This window comes from Trachymyrmex cornetzi, unplaced genomic scaffold, assembly GCF_001594075.2.
Source record: "Trachymyrmex cornetzi isolate Tcor2-1 unplaced genomic scaffold, Tcor1.1 scaffold388, whole genome shotgun sequence".
NCBI lineage: Eukaryota > Metazoa > Arthropoda > Insecta > Hymenoptera > Formicidae > Trachymyrmex > Trachymyrmex cornetzi.
This window is the reverse complement of record NW_017298619.1, coordinates 903622-914259: the sequence shown is the minus strand read 5'-3', so window position 1 is coordinate 914259 and position 10638 is coordinate 903622. Positions and strand designations below refer to the sequence as shown.

Sequence of the window (10638 nt, the reverse complement as noted above, 5' to 3'; positions counted from 1 at the left end):
AAAATTCACTATAATCGAACCATCGAAAGCCGAGATATTATTGCAAAACGATCTCGAAAAAGAAACAAAATATATACATATAATATATGTTATATATGTATATGTATATATGTATCGTATATTTACACATAAATATTTGTCAATAAAAAATATATTTTTTATCTTTTATATATATGTTGTATAAATATTAAAACTTCATTTTTGTATCTTTATTCAGTTCGTCATAAAAAATTATTAAAAATTTCGAGTAAAATTTGACCCTTTAATTTTGTTAATATCACACGATTCTGTTTTATATCGAGAAAGTTTCAATTTATTCGATGTATTATTTTGATGTTAATGAATTAAAATTTCTCTCTCTCTACGACGGATAAATTTTACAGAGACCACTCACGAGGTATCTTCCGATCAAGTCCGAGTCTTTGGATTTAAGACATCATATAGAGACTGCCGGACATCAATTACCTTTGATTTACGATGTTACGGTCGACACAACAAGTTGCAGTGGTTATTTATCAAAGATGAGTAAAAAATTTCATCATTGGAACAAGCGATGGTTCGTTTTTGATCGCAGACGGAAGACGTTATCTTACTACAGCGATAATACATCCAAGAAAGCTCGCGGCGTAATTTACTTCCAGGTAAATGCCGAGAACTGATCTATTAAGAATTTTAACATTAATATCAACTAATCAACATTAATACATTGTAGTCGATCGAAGAAGTCTATGTGGATCATATGAACACCGTCCGATCACCACAACCATCCCTCACGTTCATCGTCAAGACATCATCTAGACTTTATCATCTTATGGCACCCAGCCCGGAAGCTATGCGTGTTTGGGTAGACGTAGTATTCACCGGTGCAGAAGGATATCACGAGTTTGATCATGGCATTTGATTTAAATTTATTTATAAAAAAAAATTTCTATGATATGGATTCAAATTTTTTAATTTTACATATAACATGAGAATATGGCGATTTTTTAATAACGCTAGTCGATGTGGTTTCTGTTGTTTGAATAAAAGATACCATTTCCTATGTATTTTTGCGCGCTGAACACGAATCTAGCAATGAAATTGCTCCATCACGTCAGGTTTTTGAGAAAAGTAAGGTTAAAGATGTCAAAATTAACATTTTTTTTACATATTTGTGATTTTTTGTTAACGAAGTAAATTTTTTTCTCTACTTTCGTTTATGCCATCTTAAAGTGTCAACTTTTATCTTTAAAATATATTTTTTTAACCCCGTACGTTTTTTTTCACCGAGTTAATCTCTAGTAGTCACATCAATTGTTCCTTTTATGGCTAAATGGTCTACAGACATAAAAAACAGAATGCAAGACCTTCTCGTACGGCATTAAAAAATATATATTTTAGATAAAAGTTGGCACTTTAAGATGGCGTAAACAAAAGAGAAAAAAATTTACTTCGCTAAAAAAAATCACAAATATGTCAAAAAAACGTTAATTTTGACACCTTCAACCTCACTTTTTTTAAAATCTTGGCATAATGAGAGCAATTTCATTGCCGGATTCGTGTTCAGCGCGCAAAAATACATCGGGAATGATATCTTTTATTCAAACAATAGAAAAAAAACGTCGGTTTGTAATGAGAGATTTCATAAGGAATTATACCTAAAGTCAGAATAATTTGTGACTAAAAACACGAATTAATAATGCATAAAGTAAATGAAACCTAAATTAGAAATAACACAATTATTTTTTAAATGTATTTTGGAAATATCTAATAATTTTATATTATAATAGTAAATTTCTCTATATTAGGTAATATTCCTTATTACAAAGCATTTCCATGTATCTTTGTGAGTAGAGTCCAGATTATTCGCCGACCGACGTAATAATTCGAGTCGACCGTAGCGCGGTTTTTCCTCACGATTCTCCCCACTGCCACTTATACGAAGTTGTGACGCGCGACGCAGGAAGCGAAGGAGCGACGGCATCTCGTCGGTAGGGGATGAGATGCAGTGGGGAAAGCTAGCTGCGGTTGACGCAATTTTAAAACTTTAATCCGGGCTTTATATGAGAAATGAGCAACGTCAAAAAATAGGAACAAGTACGAGAACTAAGCTGTTAAATTCTAAAAAATAAACGAGGCAGCTGTAGATTAAAAAAATGTGTAAGCTATTTATATAACAAAAATAAGAGATATTTTAATTAAATATTATAAATTTAAAAGTTTAAATGTAATTACTAAGCTTTACACAATTTTATTAATGCAATAATAAATTTAAACTGCTGTTTGTAGTTTCGCTAGTAGTTTCGGTTTCTTTTTTTGAATCCGGAGTATTTTTTTGAGAATGCCATACGCTTATCCGCAATAGTAAAAGAACTCTGTAAAAAATCAGATATCATCATCAATCATTTTATCCATTTTAATATAGAAATCTATATTCAAAATAAGACCGATATCATACACAGAACGAGATCCTTCGATTCATCTGTACTTTGTAGAAAAGTAATGAATCTGATAAATGCAAGCTAAAACATGAAAAATTATTTCTTTCAGTATTTGAAGTGTATAATTTAAATTAATTCTTGATGTATAATAATATTTCTTTAAAATTATTGAACGATATAATTTTTTTTATATTTTGACTAAAAATATGTATAAAATTCACATAAATTGTAAAAATAACGGTATTAATGGTACATAAAACGTATATTTTTGATAAAATAAAATAAATAAATACGTTAATAGAAGCTTCGAAAATTTTATTAAAAGACAATGTTTCATATATACATATACTAATAATATATTTTATATTAGTTTATATATTAAAGACATAAATCTTATAAATTTTCGATGGTTTTCTAATATCCATGCACTTCAAGCACTGAACTATTCGAGCTATTTGAAGAAATGTGGGCATTAACAGTACGTCATGCGCAAGTATTATTCATTACCATCCAGATTAATTATAAAAGGATTTTTATCAATTTAAGTAAATAAGTGTTATTAGGGTTTGTGTTAAATTTTATAGATACTTCTAATCTAGTCTTCCAGCGTATAAATACAAGATTTGTGGAAAGTTATACAATTAAATGAATTATAATAAAAAAAAACTTTACAAAAATTTGTATACGTCCGAAAACTGGAGGGAAAAAGCCAATATTTGTAAATATAACATATAATTGTGCTGTTACTTTAATCACAGTTTAATGCGTGACATTCATATTTTGATATCATGCCATATATATATGCCAAGGATTAAATAAACTAAGACTTCTTACTATTATATTTTATAAAAGATTTATGTGCGTCTTGAGCTGAGACTTATTTTATGTAATAAGAGTATTATAGCAAAATCGATATCATTTTTACCATATTTTAATAACGTCGCACATATTTAAATAAATATATGTGTTTCATTTAAAAGATTATGTAAAAGATATCGATAATCTAATAATACAATGCTATAACTCGAAGATTTTATAGTCTGCTAAAACTTTTAAGTAAAAAATATAGATTCAAATTGATATAAAAATATTTTGTATTTTTCTTTCCATCCTATTTGATTCCTATTTGATATTTAATGCATATTGATAATATACATATAATTTATGGCAAATAAATTTAATATCGGTTTGCTTTTTTTAACTTCTTTATCTTGAATGCAAAGAATACAAAGGCCCCTATTCTGTAATTTTTAACGATATATCAGTTATATATTATTGTTGTGCAGCATTTTTACTATATACATATAATACCTACACAATGACAATGTAACGATACCATCTTTCATTAAGAGTTGCAGAATAGTACAAAATAAGAGCTAAGACCCACGATCATGACCAAAAAAGATTGGACGGAGTGTTTTCACAAAAGGTCGGAGGAATAGTCGAATTAGTGGTAAGGCCGACCCACACGTTCAAGTAAACTTGTCAAGTATACTTGCGCAAGCCACTTGTGCAAATGTACTTGATAAGTTTAGATCCATGGTTCGAGTTATGCTGACAACGCTCATGAGCATCATTTATCTTCGTTTAACATTTGACAAACAACAACGATAAAATGATTTTTAAGCGTTGTGTGTGAATCGGACCACGGTCTTGGCCGATCACATACGTTTAAGTAAACTTGTACAAGTGGCTTTGCGCAAGCATACTTGACAAGTCTACTTGAACGTATGTGACCGGCCTTAGGGCATTTCAACTAAACGATACCGGTAGAGATATAGCGCACTTCGACTAAATTCGCTCAAATGTTTCGGATATATTTGGTTTTATACAAGTATTATGTGAGTGTAGTGTTGTAATAAAGAAAAAAAAAGTCAGGAGAAAACAAGAGAAAACAAGAGAAAACGAAAACAATAAAATATTCTTTTTGAATTCCCACGCCTTAAGGAAAAAAATCCGTAATATTTATTAAAATTATTTTATTTGAGGTTGCAAAAAGCATTGCAAGTATTGCTTTGTTTAATATTGCATTGCTTTATTTACAATTTACATTATATTTACAATATAGGGATTAGCATGTCTAAAGTAAATAATGAAATGAAATCGAATAGTTTATAGAAATTTTCTGATTCTGGTTATCAAGTTTTTATTTTGCACGTTTCCATCTTCACAAAAATATTCATTGTAATTTTAAGCTTATCTATATTTTTTAATCGTTTTTAAATACTTAATGTATTTTGTTTTTTATGCTTAGCTTTAAAAGTGTTAAAAAAATTTCAGTAATGATATTTTTATATTTCTATAATTACTTATATTTTTTTTTTTTGTTATTCTGTAATAAAATGTCTTTTAAAAAAATTTTAACACAGAAGTGTTTTATATTTTGTGTTATATTAAATGGAAACATTTAAAAATAGATTAGACAATTAGAGAAAAAAGAAGTTGAGTACCATTAAAAAAAAATGTTTTTTGCCCGGTGCCCGGTTTTTTCCGAGAAAAATACCGGAAAAGAAAAGTTAATTCTTTCCCAGCGATTAAAATTTCTCGGGAAAATACAACACTATAGGATGCGTTCGGAGAAGTGTTATTTGTGTCATTTTATCTTCATCATTTATTAGACATAAAAGAGAATAGAATGACAAATAGCGCTAATAGTGTCTTCCCGAACGCACTTTATGTATGAGTGTTGTACATATATGTGTAGTTATCACCATAGTGTAGCTATCACACAAGAAAAGCATAAACAAATAATACTGAAATGACTCGATCTGCACCTGATCAGGAAGATTTCTCCTTACCGCTAAACTTGGATTCTCCTTGTCCTAATCGGCACTCGGCAGCGTATCTGCGTATGCTCTGTCCAGGTTAATTCTTTGATCCATACTACGGATCATTACGCCACTGGAAATACTGGAAGTAAGCATCAAAAGAGTTATGCTGCCACATCGATTGCCTCCTGGACATTACATGAATATCAGACACATGACATTGTTTCACCAGAAGTGTCGACAGGATTTTTATCCATCCAGTAATGTAAAAAGATTTATAGTACCGGATGAAAAAATACCATGGACAGTCGAATATTCTGAATATAAACCGGTCGCGTATACCGCTGCTGCTCTTAAGGGTAAACCCTGGGCCGATCCAGAAATTAATGAACCTACTTTCAAACCAAAATGGAATGCGGTGGATGGTAATTACTCTTTTTCTATTCATCTAATTGATAAATTCAGTTAAAGATTAAAAAATTAACGAAGGAAAAATAAAAAATAATAAAGAAAATTTCAAATCAGTTTCTAGGTTAACATAAACATAAAATAGATCAATATTGCGTATGCGAGTCAATGGGACTATTCCGAGCTTAGAACATATATACCTGGAAGGGGAATGAAGGATCGTGGCCTGTGTCCAAGTTGGGTGCGAGAGAGAACCACATTTTAAAGAAAGAGAAGGGTAGATTGTTACCTCCGTCCGCAATGCGCAAGCGCGAATGAGCGAAACGGCGCACAGCTTTAGCGCGTTTTATTTGTAAGAGAGGTTAGGGTTAGGAAATGAAGGTGTCACCTAAAAAGTTATATTTTAAGATTCCGAGGCCTGTCCTTTTTGGCTGAACTTTTGCAGTTCATCTTTCTTCCTTTTCTCTCCAGGAAGAAAGAAGAGGAAGAAAGATGAATTGGTGCAAAAGTTCAGCCAAAAAGAATAGGCCTCCGCTATAAAATTACTGTCAGTACTGAAAATCTATAGAGGAAAGGTCCCTAGTGAAAATTTTTCTCGGAATATTTCATACAGTTTTTCAGAATTTCTATATAATTTTATAACTTTCTCACATTTTTTATATGAATTGGAATACTTCTCAGAAATTTTACAAAAATTAAATTTTTCTCAGAATTTTTCATATATGTTAATTAAATTATGAAATATCGTAAGATTTCTAAGATTTTTGTAAGTATAATTTCTGATGAAATGTTATAGAATCTAAAATATTAAAAAAATATTTTTTTTAATTATGGGATGAGAAATTTCAGAATATTTCAGAATTCACTTGTATAAAAAATTCTGAGAGAAGATGTAAACTTTCCGAATATTTCTGAGTATTTCCGAAAAAATGTTCCAATTTATATAAAAATTATGAGAAAAATTTTTACCAGAGCTACTATGAGATATCGAGTTCATTTTAGGTAAATTCTGGAAGGTATGAACAGAATTAAAAATAATAGGTCATTTTAAAGGGAATTTAATAAGCTTTTTTAAGATACTGTCATGTAAAATTTAATTCAAATACTATTTTTTCTGAAAATTAGAGAAATGTAAAAAATGAGCAAATCACAAAATCAAAAAATTATGCTCATATCAATATGAGATACCTCGAAAAATCGATAATAAAGCGCAAAGTACATCGATATTGTTATTTAATGTTTCTAAAATACAAACAAAGACAGCCAATGTGCGCGCAAAATGAGCAATACGTTGTACCCAGGACTTGTCTAGGTAGTTAGAACCAAGCATCGCAGAAACAGGAATTCGATGTTCATTTCGATTATCCTTTTTATTACTGTACAATAACATTCATACTTCAACAACGATTGTTACTCAGACAGACTTAGGAGCATTAGAAGTACCCTAAAGTATCTCACATTACGAGTTCCACACCTTACGGTTTTACGATCATCAAATCTAACTTCTGTAATTAAGCAATTCAACATATCCTATATTTTTCTATTAGTATGATCTTACTCTATCACTACATGAAAAACTATACCAAATATTTACTAATTAAATAATAAACAAGGTTTAAAGACATTTCAATGAAACTTGGAGACATACAAATTCTAAAATCTTTTTTTACTACTACAGATACGATCTAATAATGATCTAATAAATTTTCCAATAAATAATTTTCAACCTAAGAGCAATACATTCATGGTGAAATCAACAGATAGCATTTATTAGTTTAGCAGAAACGCTGCTCTTATATTAGGCATCTCATAATAGTGGGCTTTCCTCTAATAAATGTAATGTAAACGTAATGTATAGACTTTTTTACATTGGCAGTGTACATATTAGAACACGGCCTATGTATTAACTTTTCTTATAAATTATATTTGAAATATAATTTTTGATACATAGACAAGGTGAATCGAAAGAGTTTTATGGGTAACTATGTCGTAAACGCTGATGGTTACCCCTTAAATCCCGTGGGACGAACTGGTATCGTTGGACGAGGACTTCTCGGCCGATGGGGACCGAATCACGCTGCAGATCCTATCGTTACACGGTGGAAACGCGATAATGTGGGAATTGTAGAAGTAGACAAGCAAACAGGGAAACCCGTTTTACAATTCGTCGCGATACAGAGGCGAGATTCCGGTGAATGGGCCATACCAGGAGGAATGATTGATCCAAATGAGACGGTTTCTACCACGTTAATGAGAGAATTCATGGAGGAAGCGCTGAACTTTTTAGAAATGAATGACGCCGAAAGAAAGATCCTTCAAAATTCTATAACGGAATTCTTCACAAAAGGTGACGAGATTTACAAGGGATATGTGGACGATCCGCGAAATACTGATAACTCTTGGATGGAGACAGTAGCTACAAATTTTCACGACGAGGAAAATAATGTCGTTGGAAAGCTCACATTGAAGGCTGGGGACGATGCGTGTAATGTAAGATGGATGGACTTAAATAAAGAAATAAATTTATATGCCAATCATAGTGATTTTGTAAACACAGTTGTGTCGCGACGCAAAGCGCATTGGTAAAGCGCAGTGTATAATTACGATGACCTCATATAGGAAAAGAAAATATTAAAAAACTAAATAATTATTTAAAAACTTATTTTGTATTATACGTATACTATATGTACACACTATACCTATACATATACCTATACAACACTGCAGAGCACAAGAGTAATAAACATTACTATCGTCAAACTATGCTATAAAATCTTAAACTTAATACACGTTTTTAGAGATAAAATAAGATCATTCAATACAAGAGCTGACAAAATATACATTTAAAAATATCGATTACATGTTAAACACGAATTAAATATAACATTATATGTATATACAATATATATATATATATATAAAGTCACTTAAAATCACATATTAATATGCATACATACATAATATACATATATATATTTATATGTATGTATATATAAATGTACCATAAAATTATGTATGTTAATAACTTTAAAAACAAAGAATTTTTAAGCTAAGCGTATATAAATTAATAATGGTTCCTTTTAAAAAAATGTTACGGAAATAATTAAATAAAAATATAGGATTTCAAAATTTATAATAAAATTCTGAATAACGCGACATATCATAAATTGAGCAAGTATTTGTATGAATATCGTATATCTACTTATGCATATAATACATGTAATAATATACAAGAATACATATTCCTGGAATAACATAACCAATTTGATTTCGGTAAAACACACACTTTCGATTAAAATATTACAAGCGTAAAACAAGAAAAATTAAACAAATAACGCAAAATAATACCATGTAGGAATTAGTACCTTTTATATCACTATACACAATTTCATTTAATCTTACATTGAGGTAACAAAAGTATTTTTATACCTTTTTAATATGGCACGCGACAATCACTTGTAGTTATCATAATGGGTGTTTGATTAGGCTTTTTTAGAAAATCAAAAAATACTTCATTGGATTTTGTGACTATACCGAATGTGTCACCAATATTTCTTAATACCGTGAAATCGCTTAATTTAACGTGTGCATCATTTTCTTTATTTTTCTTTGAATCTAAATTCTTTAAGTTTATGTTCGGTACAGTATAAATATTTTTCTTCGATTGAGTTTCAGCTTTTTCTAAATTAAGTGCAAGTTGCGCTTGTATCTGACCCAATTTTGCTGCTCTGGTGAAATAAGTGCGCGCAGTATCAATATCAATTGGTAAATCGCCCCTTCCTTGGGCATGGAAAACTCCCAAATTATATAACGCATCTGCATGATCATGGGCCGCGGCATCATTGTAATATTTTGCAGCCTGCAGGCAAATCATATTTTTATATATATTTTTGCAAGTATATATATATATATCTTTTCACACACTTTCAAATCATCGATATATTTTGATTTCATATAGATATTAATTATCTTTTTTATCTTTGTGCAAAGATAAAAAAAAGATTAAACAGATTATTTAGTAAATGAAGTATCTAAAGTTGTTTCTCGCATTTCTGAATTTTTAATATTATTTAGACATTACAGTGTACCTTTGCTTGGTCTGCCAAAGTTCCAATGCCTAATTCGTAACATAGACCTAAATTGAACATGCTTCCGGGAGATGATAATTTAGCACCCGCAGAGAAATGCATTAAAGCGTCTGTATAACGTTTTTCTTCTAAAGCTTTAATACCAAAACGAAGTTCATATTCTCCTACTACTATATTATGAGTTTTTGTAAATTCATCAGAAGCCTCTTTGAATGCCTAAGGATGTAGAAAATTAATAAAATCTATATGTATAAATATAAACCTTTACACTTAGTCTCTTTACACAGAGGAAATTAAACATTTAACAAAATTTTAAGGAGATTGTAAGAGCATAAAACATATATTAATATTTACGCTTTAAACAAACTACATACATGTGAAAGTTGTGTTCATAACATTCTGTTTTTATGGAACAACATATTTTTCTTTATTATATTCTTTATTTTATTTCATGTTAGTTTTATTTTTATAAATAAAAATTTTTTAAATAACAAAAATTTAAATTTTTTTATATAAATATTTTAAATACTAAAAATAACTTATGCAAAGTTTCATTGAGATTCACTAATTAGTTTATAATAAATAAATATTTTAATACTAGAAATTTAACTGCCTATTACGGTCGGAGCTGGATCTTCGTTACTTTTTAAATAATTCAATCTTGAATTACTAATATATACTATATATGTACTTGCATATATACCATATTGTAGTAGTCTTTTTCAATAATTTGATGACAGCATCAAATTATTAAATTGCTTGTCAATTTAATTCGCGATTACTAAAGTAGTTTTAATTGCATTTATTTAGTCCAGAAAAACAATTCAGCGTGCAGTTTGAAAAAAACTACAATATGGTATATATGCAAGTACATATATAGTATATATTAATAATTCAAGATTGAATTATTTAAAAAGCAATCCAGCTCCGACCGTAATAGGCAGTTAAATTTCT

The 10638-nt window shown here is 29.6% G+C and overlaps 3 protein-coding genes across 3 annotated transcripts in view; 2 read left to right on the top strand and 1 right to left on the bottom strand.

The window, feature by feature from the left end:
• Positions 1 to 1050, top strand: part of LOC108763941 (pleckstrin homology-like domain family B member 1) — a 28388-nt gene extending 27338 nt beyond the window's left edge. Inside the window, exons 12-13 of the mRNA XM_018511898.1 lie at positions 384 to 641; positions 713 to 1050. Coding sequence (XP_018367400.1) covers positions 384 to 641; positions 713 to 901 — 447 coding nt within the window. The 3' untranslated portion in view covers positions 902 to 1050. The remainder of the gene's footprint in view (positions 1 to 383; positions 642 to 712) is intronic.
• Positions 1051 to 5194: 4144 nt separating this feature from the next.
• LOC108763900 (ADP-ribose pyrophosphatase, mitochondrial) lies at positions 5195 to 8434 on the top strand. Its single transcript, XM_018511822.1, has 2 exons — positions 5195 to 5613; positions 7548 to 8434. The coding sequence occupies exons 1-2, from the start codon at positions 5355 to 5357 to the stop codon at positions 8180 to 8182; spliced, it is 894 nt and encodes a 297-aa protein (XP_018367324.1). The 5' UTR covers positions 5195 to 5354; the 3' UTR covers positions 8183 to 8434.
• Positions 8435 to 8848: 414 nt separating this feature from the next.
• LOC108763899 (uncharacterized) overlaps positions 8849 to 10638 on the bottom strand; it is a 3438-nt gene continuing 1648 nt past the window's right edge. The window contains exons 3-4 of the mRNA XM_018511821.1: positions 9685 to 9900; positions 8849 to 9455 (exon numbers count right to left, since the gene is read on the bottom strand). Of these exons, the coding sequence (XP_018367323.1) occupies positions 9030 to 9455; positions 9685 to 9900 (642 nt within the window). The 3' untranslated portion in view covers positions 8849 to 9029. The remainder of the gene's footprint in view (positions 9456 to 9684; positions 9901 to 10638) is intronic.